This window comes from Colius striatus, chromosome Z (genome assembly GCF_028858725.1).
Source record: "Colius striatus isolate bColStr4 chromosome Z, bColStr4.1.hap1, whole genome shotgun sequence".
Classification (NCBI taxonomy): domain Eukaryota; kingdom Metazoa; phylum Chordata; class Aves; order Coliiformes; family Coliidae; genus Colius; species Colius striatus.
The window spans coordinates 77,261-104,016 of NC_084790.1; the positions used below are offsets into that span (position 1 = coordinate 77,261).

The 26,756-nt window shown below is 46.2% G+C and overlaps 1 protein-coding gene across 1 annotated transcript in view; it reads right to left on the reverse strand.

The window, feature by feature from the left end:
* Positions 1 to 10,855: 10,855 nt before the first annotated feature.
* LOC104557688 (M1-specific T cell receptor alpha chain-like) overlaps positions 10,856 to 26,756 on the reverse strand; it is a 50,417-nt gene continuing 34,516 nt past the window's right edge. The window contains exons 3-7 of the mRNA XM_062019051.1: positions 22,578 to 22,653; positions 14,021 to 14,281; positions 13,521 to 13,568; positions 12,251 to 12,356; positions 10,856 to 11,751 (exon numbers count right to left, since the gene is read on the reverse strand). Of these exons, the coding sequence (XP_061875035.1) occupies positions 11,721 to 11,751; positions 12,251 to 12,356; positions 13,521 to 13,568; positions 14,021 to 14,281; positions 22,578 to 22,653 (522 nt within the window). The 3' untranslated portion in view covers positions 10,856 to 11,720. The remainder of the gene's footprint in view (positions 11,752 to 12,250; positions 12,357 to 13,520; positions 13,569 to 14,020; positions 14,282 to 22,577; positions 22,654 to 26,756) is intronic.

A 26,756-nucleotide genomic window follows, 5' to 3' on the forward strand; every position in this document is an offset into this window, starting at 1 on the left:
CCCTCACTCTACAGCAGTGATCCTGTGCATCCCAGCACCCCAAGACCTGGAGCCAACAGCAGCAGCTACAGCCTGTGCCTGAAGCAGTTTCCCACTGGGTAACAGAGGGAGGTGGAGGCTGCAGTGTGTGCAGGCAGAGAGCTACCCTGAGGACCCACCAACCACAAAAAGCAGTGTGGCTTGGACCAAAAGGAGCTCCAAAAGAGGGGTTTAGACTAAAAATGTTTGTTTGGAAACTCAAGATATGGTGTGGAACCTAAATATGATCAGCTAGGTCCTCAAAATTATACTTTGGATCCTTAAAATGAGTCTTTGGACATTTAGGGGGAAGGGCCATGGGCCTGGGCTGTGGGGCTAGCCCCATGTGTGCCATGTGAAGCTTGGGCTGATTTCCTCAAGGAGAGAAGCCTGGAGCTGCCAAGAAAGCCTAGTGATGTCCAGGGACCACATGTCCTTGGGATGGGCAGGGACAGGAACCCCACAAAGAGAGAACAATTAAGGTGGTGTTACTCGAAGGGAGCGTTGCATGCAGATACCCACAGAGAAAGGACGACCCCACAGTCCCAGGGGAGGCAGTAGGGACCTAGAAAACATAGGTGAGGAAGGCTGGAGAAGGATTCATGTAACCCTTGGGCGCAACCAAACACCCCTATTGTCCTTGGAAGCACACCATAGTCCCTTCAAGCATCTGCTGCATCCAGAGGCAACAGGGACCTCCACCCATCTCGGATCAGAGGAGAGACAGAGAGAGATCAGAAGGGAGATGACCCTGGGCTGGAAATTGTCTCCAAGAGGAAACTCTGGTATTCATCTTATCAAAGACTGTGTCCAGATCATGGGAGCCCAATGCATGCACATGAGACAGAGCCAAAACTCCTTGTCCTGTTGCACAACCAAAGACCTGGGACAGGTATGAAAAATTACTAGTGTCCCCCGCTCCCCATCTCTTAGTGTCCCTGAAGGGTTGTCTCTCCTGAAGGGGTATATCAAGAGGGTGGCGAAGATATTGTGCCATGGCTTGCACGGAAGGAAACGCCACTCAGCAGCCAAGTAAGTTAGCTGCTGTATCTTAGTCCTTGTGTGAAGCACAAGTCCCTGAACAGTCTCTTCCTATCCCATGGCCTGACTTGTACCACAAAAGTCATCTCTAATCCCAGTGCTTTGTACTTCTCATTTACAAACCTGGCAGTCACTATGATCTGCTTTAATTCAGTGTCATTATTCTGAGAACTTGAAAACATTGTAGCTTTGATACAACTGTCCCTGCTAGTGACAAGTCAGTACAGCATCAGTCCCAATACTGACTCCTTAAGAATGTCACTTGTCACAGGTTTCCACCTGCACATTTAGCCATGGATTGCAATTCTTTGAATGCAACAATCCAGCCAATTCCTTATCCACTGAGTGGCCCATCTGTCAAATCCGTGCCTCTCCCATTTAGGGGCATGGATGTCACATGGGACAGTATCAAATGACTGTGCACTTCAGTGTTGAAGAGGCATTTAGACAATGCCTTTAATTATATGCTTTTAACATTTGGTCACTCCTGAAGTGGTCAGACAGTGGGACTACATGATCCTTGTGGGTCTCTTCCAACTAAAATTTCTATTGTATTCTAGTCAGAAGTATATATATTCTATGCTGGTCTTTTTTGCTGTGAGGGTATATTGCTGGCTCATGGTCAGCTTGTTGTTGCCCAGGTACCTCAGGCCCTTCCCTGCAGAGCTTGTTTCCAATCAGTCAGGCCTTAGTACCTACTGTACAGTGTGTTTAGGCCTCTGCTTATTGCTTACAACCTTCCAACACCATATGCACACAAAGACCAACGGTCAGCTGGGACAGGACTGGGATTTCCCTAGCAGCAGGCTCTCAAGACTCTGTCTCTCCAATATTTATCCTCAAGGCCTGTGGTGTACCTGGTTCCCAGATATATTCACCTATTTCCTAGCTACTGCAGCTCACTAGTGTCAAACACCTCAAAATAGAAGCCACTGTCATTCAAGAAAATAATTAGGAACAAATTTAAATACAACATACTTGTGATTAGACTCAGGACTTGGCCAGAAAAGCACAGTAACCAGTGATCTCTTTACACTCCACAGATTTGAAAATATCCTGAATCTGACGCTGTCTTTCAGTTTCTCCATCTCCCAGAGGGGAAGATCCACCTTTGCTTACATCCCTTGTTTCTTGTCCCTTCTTCCTAAGACAATGAAGGTTCTTTCCAAGATGCTGAGTGCATCCATCCTTAGGCATTACAGTTTCACAAAGTCTTACCCAGGCCTTCATGCTTACCCAAGTTTTTTTTAAACACCGGAATCTACAAGTAAACATTATGAGAGAGCCTCCGAGTGAGAGGGGATCAGACCATACCTTTCTGAATTAGACACCTTCCTCTTTGCATGTCCTGAAGTGCTGCCCTGGCACAACATGCCTCTGCATGGCAGGCAGGACCAGGCCAGGCCAGGCCAAGCCCTTCTTCTAGGCTACAACTTCCAGTCTAGGCCCCATCAAACTGGTCAGACTGCCATCTGAAAGCAATTAGTGACCTTACATGGCATTTACAGATAAACCTCACCTGTGTCCCAAGCCAACAGCAGCCCAGAGTTTTGAACCCAATCATTCTGGTTTGATACACACCAATATTCCAGTAACTCAAGCCCCGAATCTTTTGCTCTAGTGTCCTACTGCAGCTTTATGAGTATATCACACTTGAAAGTATCTCCAGATTTGCCTGGGAAGACAGCTGGTGCAAGGGATCTTTGATGAATTTGACTGCAGGAGGCTGCAAGATTCAACTCAGCATATTCAGAGAATTTACAATAAACAACTCTCCCAGGCTGGCCTTTGAGATGCAACTGACTTCCCTGATCATGTTGATCAACACACAGCTCTCCTCTGCCTTACTCATCCTGTACTGCTGTTTGCTCTTCCCATGTGTTTTGTCACAGGCCTTGTCTCATTCCTCAGTTGTGTAATATGTTCTGGGTAACCCTGGTGTGACAGGGCTGGGGGAAGAATATTTCTGGTTGCTGCTTTCTGCTGTTCCTGCTTTCTGACCCACAAGTGAGTTGCAATGACTGCTGATGGGCAGCAGATGGAAGCAGTAGCCTGTGTGCTGCAGGCACGATCTCCGGAGACCGGAGCACTGACTGCTAGAGCTGCTGCTGCTGCAGATGGGGGAGATGGGGGTCGGAGTCGGGGGAGATAGATCAAAATACATGCAGAACTCTACCATAAGTATGGCCAGAGTTATTTTTCCGAGCCAGGATGCTCATGTTACAGCTCCTCTTATCACACTATTCCCATAAAAACTTTTCCCTTTAATACATTTTTTTCCCAGCAAAATACAATGTTTTATCATCATTAGCATCTCACACTCGTTTCTCAAAAAAAAATTTAAAAAAATCACAAAAACAAAATAATTTCCCTTTCCCAGAACACAAAACACTGAACACATTTTTTAACACCACAGATGGACAGATATTATCTGGAAGCTGAGAACTAGCAGTTCCTTAAAACTATAAAATCCCTCAGTAACAATCAAAAGCTTTTACTTTTGTTTGAAGAATTAAAGTTCAGTTTGCCAAGCCATTGTCCCTTCCATCTTTCCCTCTCTCAAAAAATCACACTCAAACTCTAAGAAATGGTCCAAATAGTTGCCAGTTAGAATGACAGAATCATTTTGATTGAAAAAGACCTTTAAGCTCCTGAGTCCAACCCTTCACACTCCCAAGCCCACCACTCAGCACTTCAGCTCCACAGCTTTGCAATAGCTCCATGGCTGGGGACTACCCCGTCTCCCTGGACAGCCTGGGACAGGGACTGACAACTTTCTCAGGCAAAAAGTTCTTCCTCAGTTCCAATTTAAACCTTCCCTGGGGCAACTTGAGGCTGTTTCCTCTTATCTCGTTAATCATTACTAGAGAGAAGAAACTGACCACCCACCTCACCACAAGTCCTTTCCAGAGAGCTGTACAGCGTCATCATGTCTCTTCTCAGCCTTCTCCAGGCTAAGTAGTCCCAGTTACCTCAGCTGCCTCCCATCAGACTACATTGTACTCCAGACCCTTCACCAGATCTGGTGCCCAGCTCTGGACACACTTCAGCCCCTCAACGACTCTTTTGTAATGAGGGGCACAACACTGAACACACCAGTGCCAAGTACAGGAGAAGAATCAAGACCTTGGTCCTGCTGGCCACACTCTTTCTAACACAATCCAGGATGTCACTAGCCTTCTTGGCCACCTGAGCATGCTGCTACCTCATGCTCAGCCACTCTTGATCAATCCCCTCAGGCCCTTTCCCTCCATCAGCTTTCCAGCCCCTCTGCCCCAGCCTGCTGCACTGCTTGGGGTTGTTGTGGCCCAAAATCAGGACCCAGCCCTTGACCTTGTTAAGCCTCATCCCGTTGCCCTCGGGCCATCACTCCAGCCTGGTCAGGGCCCTCTGAAGAGCCTTCCTCAGACACATCTATGCTCCTGCCCAGCTTCACATCATCAGTATACAGTGCACTCAATTCCCTCATTGAAGTCATTGATAAAGACATTAAACAGAACAAGCCCCAGCACCGAGTCCTGGGGAACACCACTGGTGAATGACCAACAACTGAATTTAACTCCACTTACCGTCACGCCGTGAGCTTTTCCACGAAGAGTTTTCCATCCAATGTAAAATGGGTCCATCCAAGCCACAGGCAGTCATGTCTCTCCAGGATGATGCTGCGGGAGGACAGATGGTTTTACCCTTGAAGACTGAGGTGACAATAGCTTCAAGTACCTCAGTCCATTCCTCATCCATTATCACAAGGCTTTCCTCTGCATCCATTACGTCCATTAAAGGATGAAGATTCCTCTCGAGCCTCCTTTTGTTGCTGATATATTTGTGGAAACTTTTCCTATTGTCTTTCACAGCAGTGCCCAGATTAAGTTCTAACTGTGCCTTGGCCCTTCTAATTTTCTTTTGTGCAACCTCACAACATCCTTTGTAGTCCTTTTGGGCTGCCTGAGCTTTCTACCAAAGGTCATAAACTCTCTTTTTCCTCCTGCGCTCCAGCTGAAGCTCCCTGTTCAGCCAGGACAGTCCTTCTGTGCCACCAGTTCACCTTCTTGCACATGGTGACAGTAAGAACATTATAAAACCATGGAGACAAGACTGTGCAAGGCCTCTGGAGATGTGCTGGCTGAGGCGCTGGACACGGCTGCTCGCAGCCTCCTCCCTAGGCCTGCACAGACGGATCTCCAAGCATGGGCGTCCCACTGCTTCCCTCAGTGCTGCCTCGCACTGCACCATTTTCACTGCAGTTTTCTTGTGGCCAAGGGAGATTTACACGCTTACACCGCGATCCACAGCCCTTATCCCCTCACGGCGCGCTACTGAGGGGCCTGGCTCTGACTCCCTCACACGGGGCAGATGCACCCCACCTCCCATCCCGCCTCGTCCCCGCGCTTCTCTGCACGGCTCACGTCCCCCAGCTCTCCCATCAACTTGCCTACGGCCCACCAGGCTCACAGCGCCTCGATAATCTCTTTGTCCCGAAGGCAGAGCCCTGCCGGCCGAGCTCCGGGCCCTGGGGGCCTTACGGGCGGCTGGCGCCGAGACCCGCCGTCGACTGACGGAGCGACCACACGGCCTGCGGGAGCCGCTCCTTAATGGGCAACAGCGGCCGCTGCGCTCCCATTGGCTACTGGAAAGCTTCGTGGGCTTGGTCTCGGTGGAGCGCTCTGCGCATGCACCAGCCGGAGGCACGCGCCACCCCACCCGGCGCATGCACCTTGCAGTGCAGCCCTGCCCAACACACACGGTGGAAGACACAGAAATGTGCATTTCTATGCAAGTCCCATCCAGTTATAAGCCTGTTCCTGTCAGGACTCACTTGTCATACCCTATAGTGTAGTACTGTGGGAGAACTGATTGCATAAAAGTCCCGTATGAGTCGCCTGCCAGCTCACCTTACACTAAAGACAGAGTTACTGTTCCTGTGCCCTGATGGAACAGTGACCCAGAATGGGCTGAACCGCCCCGGGAAGACTGTGCTTGCCACCGTATCTTCCTTCTGTGATTGCTGACCTGTCGTTCTTTCTCTGCCATGCAGTTTGCCTCCAGATCCAGATCAACCCCCAGAACAAGGGCAAGTTCCAGAGCATTTCACTGGAGCAGGCGTTTGCTGATTTTCTCTTTGCCAACACCATCCTCCATCTCGTTGTCACCAATTTTGTTGGCTGAGCTCTAGAAGAGACTGCGAGGTACTGATCCCTGAGGTCACAAAAGGGGCAACCACGGTTCACACAGCTTTGGTACTTCTGTAGAGTTGGGAGAGAACTAGAGAGACAGTGCTCCCAGCTTCATCTTGGCCAAGTACAGTTAAGCTGTTGTCCTCTGGGCTGATGCAGGGTTAGGATTTATTACTTTCTGTTTTTCTGCACGTATTTTTTGGCTCTTGTTATTTAAAAAGCAGTTTGAGTGTTACAGAAACCTACTTGTGTTTCTCTCTTCTGAGAGAAATGCCTCATTCAAAGGGCTTTAGGAGCTGGAACTCCCAGATTCTCAGAGTTGTCCTGTTTGAGGCCACATGGCATTGCTGGTGTCCAAGTCTGGAGTCTCTCAGCAGGTTAGAGGAAGGAGTTTAGGACAGGGAGAGTTTGGTGAGGAAGGTGGAAGACAGGCCCCATTGTTACTGTTGCCAGAGGCTTCAAGATCATTGGAGCCTGTGGGGTATTTCCTCTCCCTTTGCAGAAAACATTGCTCATGTTGCCTTCCTCTCCTTCCAGGTCTCGAATTGCTCCTGAGCTCTGCTGCCAAAGCCTGGCATCGGGAAGTGTGGTTCACCAGCAGACTCTGATGTGTCTTCTTGGTGTAGGGCAGAGCTCAAGGTTTTTCCTCACAAACTGTCCTATGGAGGGGTCTGCTGCCTTGTTACAGTTACTGTAATCCTTTCTGTCAATAAAACCCTCTACCATACTGCAGTCTTTTCCCTGTTGCTGACAAATACAGAGGTTCTTCTGATACCCAATTGTTTTCTGAGGCATGACTCCCTGTTTTTTCCCCCTCCTTCTCTAGCAGGTTTTTTTTCTGTGCCCCACTTTCAGAAGGAAGCAGGAAACAAGGAATCATGGAAACTCACTTGTCAGCTACCCTTTTCATCGCCCTGGTTCCTGTACCTTTATCATATGGAAATTGCATTGCCAGTGTACCCCCAGGCTTCAAAGCTGTGGAAGACCTGGGTTAGGCTGTGATTAGCAGTCACGAGCAGAAGTACATCCTCAGGTGTACCTGTCTTCCCACAGGCCCATGGGGTACAGCTGGATGTCCCAGGCTCACTAAGGCTGGGCAGTGATGCAGCCACATGACCACAATGTTGGCTTTCCTTCAGTCTGATGTGCTCCTGTGTTGTGTCCTAATGCTACTTTGTCCTGACATAGAGCCCTATGGTGATCTGATTATGGGCACAGGACGAGATACTAACCCCAGCCAGCCTCTCCTATACCTTTGGCTGCAGAATTTACCCAGGTTACCTTCAGGCATAAGGCTCCATCCTTGTATTGATGCTGCTTCATGCTTGACTGGGTTGTTGTGCAGGTGAAACACTGGATAGGTAAAATGTGTGTTGGAGATGTGTAACAGAAGTGCTTGTCTGCTGGTTCTTGAGTCTGATGGCATTGGATCCTGGCTCCTCTTTGCCACCTTTTTCCTTTTGCATTTCCAGCTGTGCTGCAGCCATTAAACCCATGGAGATGTGAAACCTGCTGCTCCCAAGCCTTTTGCTAACTGAGCCTCTGAAAAGTTAAGTATGAGGGAGCAGGGTCTGTACTGTCTTATAGGATGCTGCTTGGGTCCATGGTAGGAACAGAGCTGCTGCCCCAGGCAGCACCACCAGCCCCAGGCGTTAAACTGGGTTACAGTGGTACTGGCTTTGTAGTGAAGGAATCAACAGCTCACAGGGATTAAATGAGCCAATGAGCTCTTCCTTCCCATAAGGAGGGCCCTGTCTGAGCCAGGTCCGTGGCAGAGGGAGACGGAGTTTTAGAGGTGGAGGAGCAGCACCAGGTCTCCTCTTTGCTCCCACGCTGCTACCTGAGCTGCGGGTGTCTCCTCGTGGGGCTGCCTGCCTCAATCTCAGCAGTTTGGCTTTACAGAGGGTTCCAGGCTGAGACACTCCTGTGGCTGCTTCTGAGAACTGGAGGGGAGTGGAAAAGAGCGAGCTGTGTGTTTCCTGTTGGGGCAGTGGTCTTTTCCTACCTGTTATCAGCTGCAGTGCCTCTTGTTGGCATAAACTCAGCACTGGAATTCAGAGGTTGTAGTGAGGTGGAGGCCAGTCTTTTTTTTCTCCAGTAAAGAATGATACAACAAGAGGAAACATCCTCAAGTTGCCCCAGGGGAGGTTGAGATGGGAGCTGAGGGAGAAATTCACCCCTGAGAGAGTTATCAGCCCCTGTGCCAGGCTACCCAGGGAGCTGGGGGAGTGCCCAGTCCTGGAGAGATCCCAAAGGCGTGGAGCTGAGGTGCTGAGGGCCGTGGGTTAGTGATGGGCTTCGCACTGTGAGGGCAGGGCTGGGACTCCAGGAGCTGAAAGGGCTTTTCCATCCAGATGATTCTGTGGATCTGAATAAGCTTCAATAGACTTGTACATTTCTTCAAGTTCTGCTTCTTATAAAAACTGCTTGGATCTATGTTCACACTGTAGAAGAGGGCAGGAGAGAGGTTGTTTTGTGTACAGAGTCATGTTTAATGGGAGGTGACAAACATTGAGCAGGGTGTTTTCTGCAACAAAGCCCCTTAAACCCCTAGAAAAGATGCAAATTAATCTCCTATCCATAGGTAGGTATTAGGGGGCAGGAGCTGGCATGGGGGTGCTGGCCACTGTGAGAAGACTCTCTGAACCACCCCACCTTCCTCCCTTGTCTCTTGAGATTTTTCTGTGTGGATTCAGTACCTGTATAACAGAGCACAGAGATCTATCAGCAGTCAGAAATCTTACACACTTGTGTGATCTCTCCCCAGCCACTCACCACACTTTATAATGTGTTTTCTCCCCTCCTTTCCCTTGCTCACATTTTATATCTCGATCCTTCCTGCTGTACCCAAAACAACTTCCCCCAGACCCAAGGGCTGGCTGAGGTGAGGGGGCAGGAAGGGAGGATCCCTTGACCTCATTTGAATTTGGCTTGTGGTCTAACGGCTGCCCTTCTTTTCCACACACACCTCCTCCTCCTGCTGTGTGCCACAGCAACCCCACTGCCCCCAGCCCTTGTTTGGTGCTCCACTTTCCAGAGGAAGTGGGTTCCGTGGTAAGCTGTGGAGGAGCATCAAAAGGTGACCCAGATCTCGATTGTGGTGTCATGGAACTGATGGTGCGTCCCCTTCCTTGCCTGAGCTATGAGACCCCTTCCACATCCTGCCCTACTGTGTTATTTCCTGCCTTTGCTCTGCACTGTGGTTTTTCTTTCTCAAAATAAACAAGGAAGCACAAAGTGGTGATGAGAGTGAAGGGCACATTGTGGTGATGGGAGAATGAAAGCCCAGTATCTGAAAGTATCTTTGAACTAGAGCTACAACTTCAGTGTTTTGTGTGTCGCACGCAAACATATCACTTTAGTCAAAACATTGAACTTTATCTGTACACTTATCCCCTCAACTCAGCAAATCTTATCACTGGGGTTGCTTAGCCTGGAAGAGAAGAAATTGTGATGTGGAAACAGAGGTAGCACACTGTCTTGCCTCCTTGCCCATACAGCTGGGAGTGAGTGTGAATCCAACAGAAAAAATTAAGATGGATATTAATTTTAAAACAGGGTGCTGAAGGTAAATGAGCATGGCAACTGTTCTTCCACATCACTGAAGTCGGTTGGAAATCTCTGAAATGCAGTGACTTGCTTTGTAATCCAAATCTGGTTTAGGCAGCTTCATCAAGCTGCTTCCCTGTGACATGGCAGATCTCAGTGTAAGCAAAACACAAGCTCCACGAGCTGCCTGGAACCTAGCACAAGCTGTCTACAGCTGGAGAAAAATGAGAGTGACCTCTGTGTCAAGCAAGAGACAAGTGAATGAGACCCTGAACATCTGTGCTATAAAATAATCAGGTTAATAGACCCATAAAGCTTCAAGTTGCTCCTTGGCAGCAGAGGTCAGTAACACTGTCACCCATGGCAGCACACTAGGGAATGTTTCTTGTGCTGCTGCTCAGCGCCATAGAGTCAGACCCTGTGGCAGGGATGCTGGCATGGTCTGCACACAGGGGCCCTCTCCCACATGAAGCACCAAGGCTTTTGGCTAAAAGCATTTCAAGCTTGAGTCTTTCCCAACTCAAGAGTTCTAGGAATGGCCATGAATCCATCAGGATGAGAAATAACCCGTAAGGGGAAACCATCCAGTCTGGTGAGGTCATCCAGTCTGACACCTGAGGCACTGGTGTAAGGCTCAAGCAAGGTTCAAGCTTTGCAGGGAGGGTGTCTTTCTTCGAGAGCACCCTTCTCATTTCTCCCTCAAGGGGAATCTCTGGTGCTTCAGAAGATGGAGAAATCATAGAAATCATAGAATGGTAGGAGTTGGAAGGGACCTTCAGAGATCATCCAGTTCAACCCTGCAGAAGCAGGGCCAAAAGGAGAAAATTTCCTTTCCAGCTTTGCCAGTGACAGACTGAACCTGGAGGCACAGGCCAGTTGGCTGCTGTCATAATACACAGCAGGTACCTTGTTCTCCTGCGACGCTTGGGTGTTGGGATATTCAGAGGCAGGACCCTTCAGGTGCCTCTGTTCCCCATAGCAGTAGACATCCATCTTCAGGAACCCAGGCACTTACTGCTCTTCTCACTGTGAACCAGATGTATTTTACTGTTTTATAAAAGACAAGTTTCCTCTTTTTTATCAGGAATCATTGTTTAATAGTGGCCAAAGACCCAAAGAAATGCCAAGATATCAGTGTTGTTGCCAGTCCCATTCAAGAGTTAGCAGCATGCAAGTGTCAGGTGCAAGTAGCACACACGGGGACAGGGGAATATTTCAGTATTATTTTATGCACTGATTTTAAAAAGAAATTGGGAGATCTAACATTGTTAGAACTGAGCAAAAAGAAGTGATTTGTATTTTGACTAATTGCAAAGCCAAATCTTAAGCTGGTTTAAACTCAGAAAATGTTAAGGCCAGACTGACTTTAATAAAAATACTGGAAGACTTTCTTCTGTGTTAATGAGAAGGTCGCTGAATTCAGGACTTCTTTTAGAAGGGAAAAAAAGAAGAGATAGCTTGCTCTGATTTAGCAAAAGGTAGCAAGACATGATGCCCAGCACCCTGAGTAAGTTCATCAGGGAAATAGAATGCCCTCCCACAGACACCGAGATGTGCATACCTAAAAGCTTCCAAATATGAACAAATCACACTGATATTTCACTTGCGGGTTTCAACAAACAACACTGCCTCAAGCAGAAATTGTGTGTCATTTTAATGCAAGCAATAGTGGCGTTTGGCAATTTGTAGCAAAGTATGGCTCGTGCAAAAAAACAGGCACTGTCATGCTAAATGAATCAGGCGTATAGGTTGGAAGAACCATGAAAGTTTTAAGTGTATTTTTAAGTATCTATGTAACAATGCAAATAAAGCAATTCAGACTAACTGCTGGCATAAAACACAGAAAGAGCAAGTGATATCCCTTGCAGCAGGAATGCCTGTGTTCCCTCTTGCACATGATGCTCTGCTAAAGAGTCCTCAGCAGATTTTTTTGGCACTTCAAGACTGCAGCATCTGGTAACTTTCATTTCTATTCAAAAAAAAAAAAAAAAAAAAAAAGGGAGATGTTGAATTGTTATTTGGAACACAGTCACAGCTGCTCAATTGTAGACCTGAAGTGTCCAGGCAATAGAAAGAGGAGAGAGAGATGCTGGGCAAAAACTAATAGATCAAGTCTGAGATCTTAAAAGTCAATAAGCATCAAACTTTCTCAGCTGGGGACTGGTCAGGAGAGGAACTTGATGGATAAACACACAGACAAGGGAAGGATGGATGTAGATATACAAGGGAGAGATGTCTAGAAAGAATTTTAAAAAAAACAACTTAATTTGCATGTAGACAAGGAATAGTAAATAGATTGGAGGAGTGGCCAAAAACAATGATGTGGCCAAAGGAACAGAGAGATTTTAGACAAACGTTATATGGACAGATTGAACAAACAGTAATTACAGAGAGAGGGAACAGATATAGCTAATGAGTGATGCAGAAGTTTTCTGTCAGAGGCCTTACCACCTCCCATGCATACTCACTTTTTTTTCCACATGAGCATTGTCATCACCACATTAAAAATTATTACTTTCATTAAAATGATTTTCAGGCACAGCTGTGATAATGACAGCATGTTCAGGTTTTCATCTGTAAAGGTAATAGAGAACAAAAGTCACAAGAGCACTGAGACATTCTCACTTCCAAATAGACCCAAAACCAACTGTTAATGAAGTCTGTGAGATTGAGTTAGCAGGTAGGGCAGCTAATGAGACAGTGGGCAGGACCGTTTCACTGAGAAACTCATTTCTTCCAGTTGATGTTCAAGGGTTGAGTTTTCATTCGATAACAATTATCCAATATATGTCTGACAATCTTCTAGCTACTTTTAAATACAGTGTATCCTGAACCCAGGATGCTGGAGGTGTCTCTCCTTCCTCTCTCTAGAATTCTTTAATATAGGCAGAGGGAAAACAAGTTACATTTTATAGAAAAAACACAAAGTCTATTTGGATTTTGTAGTAATCTTAACTTAGAAACCATTTTCATTTGAAATGGATACATGTGTATTGGGGAAGCAGGGAGCTGTCATCAAAAAGTCATATTATGTTTAACTTTGAAAATCTGTCTCTGAAATGACTGATCAAATCAGTCAAGTTTACTGAAGACAGTTTTTCTGAGATGGTGTTTTGGAAACACCTGTTTAACTCTAATTTTCAGCAAGGCTGCATGTTTGCCAAAGTGCAGATACCCTGCAAACACGGCAAGTGCAGAGGCGGGCTCAGCTCCTTTGAATGAGCAGGAGCTGCAGCTGCTTGGGCTCCAGCACTGGCTGGTGTACTCCCACAGCCCTGAGCTGCAGCAAAGCTTACTCAGATGCACTGTATCTTTAGTGCAACCCTGCTTCTGAGCACAGAAACCACCAGCTTATCTTTTGGATCACTAGGTGTTTGTGCACACAGAAATGAAAAACAGCCCTTTTGAAGTCTGAAATGTGGACAAACATCCAGTAAGGGTGACTCATATGAGTATCTTAAATCATCATGTGATGGGGAGTAGTTATTTCACTGCTCCAAACAAGAGCATGTAGGCACTGTCTACACTGGTCACATAAAATTATCAGCTTAGATATAGAAGACTGCATCAACCCAATGACTTTCAGCCCTGATGCTTAAAGCCTCTGGGCCCTCTGGAAACCTCCAGCCTGAGCTTCTTTTTCCATCAGGAATTCTGTTGTTGGAACTTTAGCAAAAACTTGGGAAGATACTTCCTTTAATCAGGCCAAGCTTCACTCCCAATATGCTGTGTACATACCTGTCCTGAAGTGTAGAGACATCCCTGTAATACAGACAAGGCTGGCACCTGCAGATAGTAACAATAAACCTAATTAACAGAAATGTACTACTTCAGAAATTCACCAAGATCTCTACTTATAAGGGCTGGATTAGAGTTTCTGGCCAGTAAACCCTCCCATAAATACTCATTCTCTGCTGTTTTCAGGACAAGCATAAAATATGAATTGACTAAACTGTAGTGTCACCATGGAAAAAGAAATTTCAAGATTTATATCCCCCACAGTGTGATCTTAAGGTCTCTCTGCTGTGACTGCACCAGTTTACTGACCCTTGATCACGTTTCCATCAAGTAGGAAGGCAAAAGAAAACGGAGGCAACAAGGCAACGTTACTCTGGAGTCTGGGAGCATAATTTATCATGCCTTGTAGGGTTGGGAGATGTGAACAAATCCTACTTATTCTAAATGAACAGAGAACAGAGTACCTCTAGCCCTCTAAAATCATCCAACAACGCCATTACCACTTTCAGGATCCTCGCCTTGCAGCTTTTCAAAGCTTGTGAGACTTGCACTACATTGCATTTCATCTTTCTTGGCCCAGTAGGTTGATAGATAGCTTGCTTCTTGCTCATTGTCTGGTGTTGTCACCTCCACAATAGCATTTGTCTGCTTATCTGAGTCAAAGACAATCTCTCCAGGAGCGTAATCTGTGATAAGGCACATTTCCAATTCCTCATCATCTTCAGAGACCAGCCTGTAGGCTGAAGGAGATGGAGTAACATCTGTAAATAAAAAAGAGAGACATTAGATAAGAGTGGACAGTCATAGCTCCGTCTGTCTCAATATGCAGGTGCTTAGGTATAGCAGTTTTTCTGTTATTCCAGCAGGAAGTTGCCTCATCACAAGGATCTTGTACTAAGACAACTTTAGAGAACCAAGGCATCCAAAGCAGACAGTGCTGGAACTACGTGACATGTTGACTTATGTTTTGTGGGAGACACAGAGAGTGGTCAGGCAGGATCCCTAGAACATCTCAAAAGATACTCAATGTCAGCATCCACACCCTAGATGTCATTCCTCTGTAACCACTCATTCAACTCTGCCTGTCAGCCTGGGCTTCGTTTTGGATCTTGGCCTGGGTGCTCAGGAATGTGCTCAACAGGCTGGGGAGCACTCTCTTCTTGCTTCACTGCTACAAGATGCGTCTGGAGAGAACTGAGGACACTCTCTTTTCTGCAAATTGTGTAGTCAAATCCACCGCTGACACTCAAAATCCCAGTTCCTCTGCCTGTTCTGAGGATCAGCAAAATAACTGCCGAGTCAAATCCACATTTATCCCCATTCCAGATAATTGTGTTTCTATGGGAGAAAGGTAGGAAACACACTGCAAAGTAGGAATACACAGTTGCATTCAAGAAATGAAGATGAAATAGATTACTGTTTCATTATGTTCCACCACCTCACAGAGCAATTCAAGATTTTTTTAACCAAATTTCACCCCTTCATAGGGGTTCAGAGAACTAAAAGCTGCAGATATAAAACACCTGGGGTTTATTTCTGTTTTCTTGCTTCAAATTCTGCTAGCAAGGCAGTCACATGAGGATTTTCTACACATAAAAATGCTACCTGTGGTTAAACTATTTTTTTTTGACGTTTATCTGTGTAAGCTTGTGCTCTAAGCACACATTTCATATTTTCCAGCTCCTGAAGCCTGATTCTTTGAATTAATCTTTTCATACGTAATGGTAAACTGTTATGGGCATTGCAGTACTCTCATAATGACCAGATGAAATATCACTAAACATACATTGTAGCCCAGATGCAGATCTGGGGCTCTCTGGCTGCGTTTTCCACTGGACTTCACAATTGCTGGTTTGAACTGGAGCTTTGGTTCAACATTTCTGAACTGGCAAAGTGTTATTGTGTAGGATTGAGAGTTTAGATTAATATTTGCTTTGTTCCTATTCTTGCACCACACTGATAAAAATTGTAGAAACACTGAAGACAACTTAGCTCCCAGATGAAGGAGTTTTAGTTTCTTCCTATGGGGGAAGTTTGGACTAAATCTTGTCTTTTAGAAGCTCTCCCAAAATCTTATGCAAATGTAGAACTGTAGTTCTAGCACTGAGATAATCTGTCCAATTGCTAATTCTCAGCACCTTAGAGAAACTGCTCTTTTCCTATTTATTAGTATGATCTCAGAAAATACTAATCCATAATGCCTAATGATTCGTTCTCTGGCCCTTCTGGATGTCAGTTCATCTTCTCCAGCTTTGCCCTGGCTTTGATAAGAGTCTCTTTCCCAACAATAAAGATATGATCTGATGTGTGTTCTGACTCCCTTGACCCCATTCCCCATACTCCTAGTTTTTGGAAATAGGTTCCAGGGATTGTTTCTGAGAGGGGAAGACGAGAGCAGATAAAAGGCTTGATGGTAGATCTCTGTGTAAAGAACAAATGAACTAGGGTATATCAGTGTCATGGAGTACATGGACATGAAAGAGAGGAGGAGGAATTGATCAAGCTGTTCTGCTTCTCATAGTGAGTACTATGCTTTCTGAAGAGCTACATATCTACCTCTCTCCCAATCAGGGTGTTTTTCTCCTTTTCAATCTGTGCAATGCCTTCATCTTGAGCAGAAAAAAAATAAGTCTGTTTGGTTTTTTGCAGGCAGCTTCAGCAGCAGCTGCTTTGCACAACACTAATTTCTCACTCTTGCTCAGAGCAGTGGTCTGGTACTGGAGTCTTTCCTGATAAGCTCCTTTGCACATTTACATACTGTTATGAAAGTCTGCAGATAGCAGCCTTGGTAAAATACCAGCTATGATAACCACAGCACTGTGACCTATGTTTCCTGTTATTCTGTCTTAATGAGCTGGTGGTGCTGTATTGATATTTAGAATGTGTATTTGCAGGAGAGATTGAGAAGTAAAAATATGATACTGTCTACCCTGATCAATTTCATTTCTACTGAAGGATATCTTCAAGGTGGAAGAATAGGAGCTATTGGATGCTATTGCTGACCAGACTACAGAGAAAGCCATTTCTAGAGGTTGATTTCAGAGAGGGTACAGCAGAAGCCTGTTCTAACAGACCTGTGCCTTTTTCCCCCTCCACAAGACAATGTACAGTAGAAATTCTGAACTAGTTTAACACAGTTTATATTATACAGAATGCTGTCCAAAGCAAACTCTTCCAACCTCTGGTCAGACTGGAATTAGTGTAATAGAGGTATTCAATCCTCTTGCCATTCTTCAGCCTGAGACATTATGTTATCATATAATCATAGTGGTTGGAAAAGACCTTTAAGATCAATGAGTCCAACCACTCACCTCACACTGCCAAGCCCATCACTAAACTAAACCATATCCCTAAACCATATTCCACAGCTCGAGTCAGTCTGAAGCTAGTGCTCAACTCAGAGGAAATGCACACCCCCCACACACTCACACAGGCTAATCTTGACCCCATGGAAGCAACTCTGGTGACCTAACAAGAACTTTAGTGATGATTACTGGCTGTCCTGCAATGGAAGTTCCAAAAGGTCTACCACAGGTCTTTTGTGAAATCTACCAGCCCTGCATGAGTGCCGGAATGTCTAGAGCAAGACTAGATGTCCACATCTAGTACCTGAACCCTTTTCCAGACCTCCAGTGCTCCTGTCTGGAGATGCTCAGATAAAAGAAGCCAGGTCCTACTCCAGGATCGGCCAAGTTATCTAAAGGACAAAGTTTCCGTGCAGAGACTTGGTGTTTGCAAACATGAGTATGCTGCTTCACTTACGGGGTTCAGGCATAATTCTGGTCACCATCCCAAAAAAGTGTTTGTCATTGCCTCTGTAATTACACTTAGAAAACTCAAACTACCAAATGCATCCGAGATCTTTCTCACAAACATTTAAAGGGGAAGATTTCCAGCTGAACCAAAACTCCTAACTAACTTCCTTCTAACAAAGGAAAATACCCAGTATGTGAGGAGAAATCAAGTATCCAATGGACTAAATAGTTGTCTAGTACCAAAACAAAAACAATTCCTTCCAAATACAGTTTTTTCTAGTTCCTGACTGCTATGGAGTGGGAACTTTAGCTTTGGATTTTAAAAACAAAAAAGCATGACTTACTCTTCTAGGCTGAGTTAGAAATTCTAATCTCTAAGCCGTTACTCACAGTAACCTCTAGATAGTCTTTTGAAGATGCAAAAATCAAGTCTGAAACCTCTCATAGCCAGAAACTACAAAAGTGCTACACTCTTGTATCTTATACTCAGCTGTGTGTGAACTGCTTTTAGCATTGTTTGTGCCACTGCACCATTCCATGGCTATTGAAGTTGTGTGGACGATAGCATCTCCTCTAGCTGTTCCTGCCTGCAGTGGGTAACTGCCACACCATAGACAAGCATTCTCCGAACTCCAAGACAGCATCTGTATTTCAACTGAGTTTTGGTCTAGAGAGACAAAAATGAAGTTGGAACACGCTTCCATGGAAGTCCCTAGTCCATCTACCCAATGAACAAATGAGTTGCCAGTCTGGGGTTAATATGAAACAAAAAGCTCAAACTTACTTGGAGTAACAAGAAGTTGAGTTCCAGTTCCAAATGTGAGTTCCCCATATCCCTGATTATCACACTGGTGTCAACCTCTACAAAAAGGTAGACAGGTTTTCTCAGTGCACACTGAGAACCAGATCACAGACATTCCAGAGTAGAATGATGAAACAAGGGAACAACAATGAAACACACTGGTTTAAGTCATAATTGAAGTACCAAAGAAATCTACTAGAAAACTGCAGAAACAGGGAGATCAAATGTTGACATGTTCATCCATTCACTGTTCACAATCATGTTTTACACCTTCTGGGGTAGTACTAGGAACAGTCTGCTTTTCTGTCTGTAACATCATCCAGAATCCTTGTTCACTGTGCCATGCAGTTGGGGCCATCCCTGAATGTTTCACCGTTTACCACCCACTTGGCTTGATGACCAGAAAGGTTCCTTTTCCTAATGTCAGCTTGTGCCCTCCTCTACCCCATAATTCACACAGCCCAGGAAAACTTCGCAAGAACCCCTTTGACCTCAGTTACAGGTTTCAGTAGCACATTGTGACTCTATCTGGATCTTAAAGCTTCACAGGCAAAGAGAATCCAACTCTATTCAAGGTTTATTCCTTCAGGATTCCTGTACTGTTACTTAGCTATGCAATAGCAGGACTAAGCATTAAGCACAGCCTTGCAGCTGCAACAGCTCAGCAAATCTGGATTTGAGTCCCAGTTGTGAACAGAATCCACTTGCAATACTTGTGGATAATGCAGTATCTGTACATCAGACAAACCAATACTAATATTACAAAGGCTATAAATACTCTGTTCCTTGGTGGGATTGTGCTACAAGCAAAGACCAGCTAAAAATGATGATAATCACCATCAGTGCATGTTTTCTAAGTCAGGGAATCATAGAATGATTTGGATCGGGAGGGATTTTTAAAGACCATCTAGTGCAACTCCTCAGTAGTAAGTAGGGACATCTTCATGTCGATCATATTTCTCAGAGTCCTGTCCAACCTTGGCCTTGAATGTGCCCAGGGACAAGGCATCTACAAACTCTCCGGACAACCAGTTCCAGTGCTTCACTGCCCTCATTGTAAAAAGCTTCTTTCTTGAATCTAGTCTGATTATGCTCCCTTTTAGTTTAAAACCATTACCCTTTGTACTGTCACTAGCGACCCTACTAAAAAGTCTGTCCACGTCTTTCTCATAGCTTCCTTTAAGTATTGGAAGGCTGCAATAAGGTCTCCCCAGAACCTTCTCCAGGTTAAACAACTCCAACTCTCTCAGCCTTTCCATCCTTCTGGTCAATTTTTAATAAGTGCCACTCCATCCTCTTCATTCACAGTTTTTAAATACTTGTTCCACAGAAGTGCTCCAAGCCTGTAAAATTACATCACTGCTCTGTGGACCATCTCTCCTGTTCTACAACATCCAGCAGATTCTACAGCAACCCAGAGAGCACTCTGATTGCTTTTGGGCAGCAGCTGCTTCTCAACTGCCTTTTACTACTCTCTCAGCAAACATTCACCTTGGCTTTGAGGGGGCTGAATCTTTCCACCAAAGAACTCAGTGGCCCAAACCTCACAAAACTTACTTGGTTTGACCACAAGCCTGGTTCCAGGTCCAAACGTCAGCTGGTTGATATTCACAGACACAGTGGTTTTTGCCATAGCAAAAACCTTTGTGCATTGCTGGGCACCCCAATCCCCCTGAATAACATTCCTCGGTGAAATCCCACCCTTGCCCACACACCCACTCACAGTGCATGGCATCCTCCCTCCATGTCCACTGCTGCTGCTCCTTCCTCCCTGCACCAGAAAGAAGAGCCACAGGGCAATTCCCTTTCCACCTCCACCTTTCACAAATTCAGACCAGCTCCACTCACTGAAGACCATTAGATTTTTGTCACATCTCTCCTCCTCTAGCTCCCTTACTTGCTTTGACTTTTCGCTTTCTTCCTTTCCCCAGGATTGACACTTTTCTGGTGTACATTGGTTAAATAGCAAGACTAACACTCCTTTCCAGGGAATACTAAAATGGTCCCAAATTGTTCCATAGGGCCACTATATGGTTATTTCTGAAGCTACAGCATAATACTGTCTACACTCAGTGCACTTTGATTCAGAGAACAAACAGCTCACCTGGGGTAACAAGAAGTTTGGTTCCACTCCCCATTATGAGTTTTCCCCATTCTCCAGTATCATCAGTGTGTGACAGGTCTTTACAAAATGGGCTCTTCATTCTGACACCCCAATGGGTGTTAGAGGGCTTGGGTATATTAAATCATGGATCTGACAGTCATCCAGATTTCCAGACCAAATATGTTTTTCACATTCAAATGCATGAGAATAACTAGATTTGATTACAGTCAGCTCAGGTATCAGAGGTAGGAAGATCTTACGCCTTAGCACGGAACACTTTATGATCTCTGCTCCAAAGCATTTTTGCAATGCAATGTCAAAAAGGGATGGGAATAGCAACATGAACCCAGTCTAGGGTCACAGTAAACAATGAAGTCCACTTTCCTATCAGTCCAGATTTCCATCTACAAGTGGGTATTTTCACAATTGAAGAAGTATTACAATATTTAAATGCTTGCTATGCACTTCAGCTAGACAATCCCTTTTTTTGTCAAGTCACAGCACAGCCTTAGGACATTACTGCTGTGTGAGATTACAACATACAGGCATTAACCCACCTACTCATCTGGATGGTGGCTTTGGTCTTCTTAGGCTTTTGACAAAGGACACACAAGAAAGCTGCACACTCACTGGGCTGGATGGACAGTCTGGTCCCAGAGCCAAACGTCAACTGGTTGTAGCCAATGCCAACATCACACAGCATTTCCTTCCGTAACAAAAAGCCCAGCAAGCCCCTTCAGAAGCAGCACCTCTCCCCAAGACTTTGACTAGCCACGTCCTGGCTTGGAGGGACACCACAACACTGACAGTGCTTCCCACTGCAGAACAAACCCTGCTGGCATCCTCTGCCATAGGACAGCCTCCTACAGGGAAGCTGGGACTTTTGGGACAAGATGTGTGGCCACTCTGTCCATCCCAGTCAAAATAAGAGCAATAAAGGCTGGTTTGGATCAAGTTGGCACATTCCCTTAAAGCAAAGCCCATCACCACATATGGTCACACAGAAATGACCAAACACCCAGCCACGCTGCTGCTCTCCAGCACCCCAGGAAAGACCCCAAATCACGCAGAAAGCACAGGAGCTGGGTTGGACTTACATGGACTGACAGTGAGTCTTGTTCCAGAGCCAAAGACAGGTGCATATGCACTGGCTCCTACATTCACACAGCATTTTCTCTTTTAACAAAAACCTTCCCAAACCCTCAGCAAAGATGGACATCCACATCCCAACCAGATATTATTGACTGTCACTCACAGTCAGCTGTATGCTGAAGGGAAGACCCCCCCATGATCTGTCTGTGGGATTCTGTTGGACCTATGGGTACAAACCCTATGTTGAAGGACTGTAGCCTCTGCCCTGGGTCACACCAGAGGGGATTTCATGTCACTTCAACGTCTCAGAGGCTCCCCTTCATCATCTGCCTTGAATGACACAGTGCCCACATTCTCCCTCCCCTATGAAAGGTGACCTGGATATGGTAAGAACATCTACAAAGTGGTGCTGGACACTCAGGGACTTTTGGCAAAGGACGTAGGAAAACTGCACACTCACTGGGCTGGATGGAAAGTCTGGTCACCAAGCTAAAGAGTGTCCAGCACACCTGCACGTTTCAGAGAAGTGTTTCCCTGTGCCTTTCCTGATTTTTAAGACCCACGAGTGACAACTCCCACCCACGGTAACGCTTGTCCAGAATCAGGAAGACTATGCATCTGAAAAGCCTGCTGACGTGCACAGAACCCGTGGAAGTTCATCAGGTGTGGGTGTCTGTGGGTTTCAAAGGCTGATGTGAGACCATCACACCTCAATGCCAGACCAGCCACTGATTAAAGACAGGAATAACTGGAGTCTTGACATGGAGTTGCCTGGAAGAAAACAAGGAATGTCTGTGTTTGACTGTTCAGTTCCAAGATTTCCGAGCTAAACAGTAAGGAAGAAGAGAAAAGTGAAGCAGTCCCAGTTTCCAGGGCAATTGGCTACTTACAGGCTGCCAACTGAATGCACAGTTCCCTTTCCAAAAGTGACCTTCTTCACCTCATACACATTCTGACACATGTAATGACAAAAATGTCCCACTCAGCCCTGCCAATGGCCTTGTGAAACACACTTAGGCAAAGCTCTCTGGTGCAACAGGCTCAAAGGCAGTGCTGCTGCCCAGGATGTGGGGAAATCTGTCCCTGAAACTGTTTCAGATAGAGCTTCTCACCCAAGTAGACTTTCTGCATGTTCACCATCTCAGAAACTCCCCTGACGCATCACATTGTCTGCACTGAATGAAAAAGCTTTTGTCTTCCATTCCTATCTGTAACATGACCCAGATACAAAATCTCTAACAGGGCACAAGGGTGGACACTTAAGGACTTTTGACAAAGGACACACAAGAAAGTTGCACACTCACTGGGCTGGATGGACAGTCTGGTCCCGGAGCCAAACGTCAGCTTGCCATAGCCAGCACCAGTGTCACACAGCGTTTCCTCCCATAACAAAAAGCCCAGCAAGCCCCTTCAGAAGCAGCACCTCTCCCCAAACCTCTGCCCAGCCATGACAAGGCTCAGGAAACACAAATCCTCTGGGTCTTTGTCCTGAGCCTCTGATCTTTCCTTTTGGTTTTTATCTACCTAAAAGTAGAAATGCAGCAGGAGGAGACAGCATAAAGTGGAGAAGCAGGATAAAACGTACTTGGCAGAACACGTAGCTTCGTCCCTGAGCCAAACTGGAGATTTCCTGTGTAAACAGTCACACAGTGCCATATACTACTACAAGAACCTCAGGCTCAGCCCTGGGTCATCCTCTCCAGTCTCCTTTTGTCAGGAGGGGGATGAATCCCATGGACAGGAGACAGAATTTGCCTTGTGAACTGCAACACTGAGAGGAGCAAAGACAGCATCTCAGGGATGGCTTTCTCAGGCTGCTTGGAGAATACCAGCCACTCACTAGCACTGAGACTCTGCAGGACAGAGCAACAAAATAGCTTTGTCTTGGCTTCTTATGCAAAACAGGAAAAGCACACTCTGGCCATCAGTTTTCTAATTTATTCTGAACAGTCTGTGCTATGTTTCTCCTCAGTTCTCATTCGGTTTTCTTATTTAGCAACAGCATAAACTTTCTCTGAGAGCTCTGTTTACTTTTCCTCTCCTGTGTGCTTCTCCTGAGCCCTTGCTGGAGCACAGCTTTTGAGAAATTGCTGGGTGAGATTACAACACACAGACACTAACTTGTTTACTTGGCTGGACTGTGACTTTAGTCCCTGAGCCAAAGGTGACTTTGAGGCTACTGTCACATCAGCAGAGCACTTGACAGAAACCCAGAGGTTTAGCTCCCAGCAGGCTACACCACCAGCTGGGCTGTACTGGCAGCCCCTTGTACAAACCATTGTAAAAAAACATTTTGTGTACAAACCATTGCACAAAACAACATCTCTCGTCCGGCTCACTCCTGGACTAACAGCACCCCAGGGCACTCTGTCCATAGCAGGTTTCTCTAAATAGCAAAAGTCTTCCACCTGAAAACACTTCCAGGTACAAGAGCATCGTGAAATAGTGCCTGTGATCCCCTTCCCATCTGTAACATGAGCCACAAAACAAGAACATGTACAGGGAGCTCCAGTTAATGTGGGCTTTTGAAAAACAAGAGACAGGAAAGCTGCACACTCACTGGGCTGGACAGACAGTCTGGTCCCGGAGCCAAATGTCGGCTTGCCATAGCTTGTGCTATAATCACACAGCATTTCCTTCCATAACAAAAAGCCCAGCAAGCCCCTTCAGAAGCAGCACCTCTCCCCAAGCCTCTGCCCAGTCATGACAAGGCTAGGAAGGGCAGCAGAAGGGTGATTGTGCTTCCCACAACAGCACAAAGCCAATGGGATCCAGTGCCATAGGACAGTCTCCCCACAGGGCAGTTAGGACACCTGGGGGCAGCTGTGGGGGCACTTTGTCCATCCCAGGCTGACTGAGAGCAATACAGGTCACTGGATCAACCTGGCACTCTCATCTTTAGACCTATGAGTGCCACATCCATTTCTGAGGACCAGGGCTTCTCCTGAGCAAGAGGAGAAGCAAGAGGAGAAGAAGGACACTTCTCCTGTCCCATAGGAAAGCAGGCAGCACGTAACCCCATGGCTCAGGAGCCACAGTACCCAGAGGAGAGATGCAGGAAAGCCCACTGCCCTCTGGGCTGGGAGCCCCCTGATCCCACCAGATAAAGGCAGGTGCTCGGGGGGTGGAAAGGGAGGTTTGGAGTAGCAAGAAATACCCCCAAGCAAGGCAGTAGTTGTACTCACTGGGCTTCACAGACAGCCGTGTCCCTGTCCCCATTGTCAGTTGGTAGTTCCCTGTGTTCACACAGTCCTACACACCCTGTCAAAAACCATCAGCTCTCTTCCCAGTTACACAACTCATCTGCAAGAGATCTGCTCCTCCCCACCAACACCAGGCAATTGAAGCTGGAGTGACTGTAGCCTCAATAAGGAATCTGAGGATCTCTTCTACAGGAGAGATGACAGCTAGGATTCTAGTGCAAGCAAGAATATTATTAACCTGATCTTCCTTGAGCAGAGCAAAGAACAGCTGCCCAAGGCTCTGCTGGACACAGCCAACAGTAACTCACCCCAGTGTTCACAGGCACCATGGATGGCCATGGCACAAAGGAGCTGTTCCTGAGCAAGAGGGTTCAGGAGCGTGTGCTGCTTATGTGACAGGTGGAGTGCAGAAGCTGGCTGGAGCAAGTGGAAGAGACAACTTCACAGCCTTGTTGAATCAACGGCACTACTGCTACCAGAGCAAGGAGAGCACAGAGCCCCACAGACTGAACCAGTCCAACTCCAGATATGCTCCTCATGACCACAAACCTGCCCCACCAAGTGCAGCAGAAAAAGGCTTTAAAACTTACTGGGATGTATCCTGAGCTGAGTTCCACCTCCAAAAATGAGTTGGTTGCCATAATTAGTCACACAGTGTTTGCCTTCACTACAAAAACCCTGTCATTCACATCTTCCTTGCACTGGCTTCTTCCTCCCAAAGTTGGGCACTGCTGGCTGGCACTTCAGTTACAGAAGCTGCATCTGGTCACCCCTTTCAGCTCTGACAGAGATGACCCGAGTGCCTCCTTGTTTCATGCAGAAAAAAGAAGCACGATTATGATCACAGCTCCTCACTCAGCCCTAAAAAGTGGCCCTTTCCAGCAAGGCACAGGGGACACTGTTCAAAAAGTCACGCAGACCTCAAGTTGAGATGTCCTCTGTCTGACCACAGCCTCACTAAAGACCACAGTGAAGGCCTGTGACGGGAAAGAAGGCATCTCAGGTGTGCAAAGGCAAAATTAAAGGCTGAACATAAAAACACTCCTATTGCAAGAAAAACATGCAGAAGACCAAAGGCAAGCTGCACACTCACTGGGCTGGACAGACAGTCTGGTCCCAGAGCCAAATATCAGCTTGTAGTCGTATTCACACAGCATTTCCTTCCACAACAAAAAGTCCAGCAAGCCTCTTCAGAAGCAGCACCTCTCCCCAAACCTCTGCCCAGCAGTGACAAGGCTCAGGAAACACAAATTCTCTGTGTTTCTCCTAAGCCTCTGACTTCTCTTTTTGGTTTTATCTGGCTAAAAGTAGGAATGTCACAGGAGACAGCATGAAGAGGAGAAGCAGGGGAAGAAAACATACTTGGCAGGACATTTAGCTTCGTCCCTGGCCCAAACTGGAGTTTTCCTGTGTTGACATTCACACAGTGCTACACACCCTAACAAGAACTCCAGGCTTAGTCTGCTCTGCTACCTCCTGTGGTCTCCTTTAGAGAGGAAACAAATGAATTCTATGGACCAGAGATGATCTTTCCCTTGGGAATTGCAATACTGAAAGGAGGAAAGACAGCACCTCAGGGATGGCTTTCTCAGGCTGCTTGGAGAATACCAGTCATTCATTGGCACTGAGACTTTGCAGGACAGAGCAACAAAATAGCTTTGTCTTGGCTTCTTGTTGAAAACAGAAAAAAGCACATTTGTCCTTCAGTTTTCTAGTTTAGCAGCAGCATAATCTTCTTCTGAGAGCTCTGTTGACTTTTCCTCTCCTGTGTGCTTCTGCACAGCTTTTGAGAAATTGCTGGGTGAAATTACAACACACAGACACTAACTTGTTTACTTGGCTGGACTGTGACTTTAGTCCCTGAGCCAAAGGTGACTTTGAGGCTACTGTCACATCAGCAGAGCACTTGACAGAACCCCAGAGGATTAGCTCCTAGCAGGCTACACCACCAGCTGGGTTATTCTGGCAGCCTCGTCACCTACATCTGGGCAAGCAGGATGCTCGCTCTGAACTGAAACCTGCAGCACTTCTGCAGAGCAGGTCAGTGATGGGCAATTTCATTTGATTCACATTTTCCCGGTACTTCCATTTCTAGGTTCCTCATTTCACTGTCCAGCCTTTATCCAGATCACAATGTTCAGAGTATGTCTCTAAACAGCAGAAATCCTCCACCAGGAAACACTTTTAAGCATGAGTGCACCTTGAGGTGGCACCTATAATCTCCTTTCCCTATGAAAGGTGACATGGATATAACAAGTACATTTACATACCAGTCTGGTG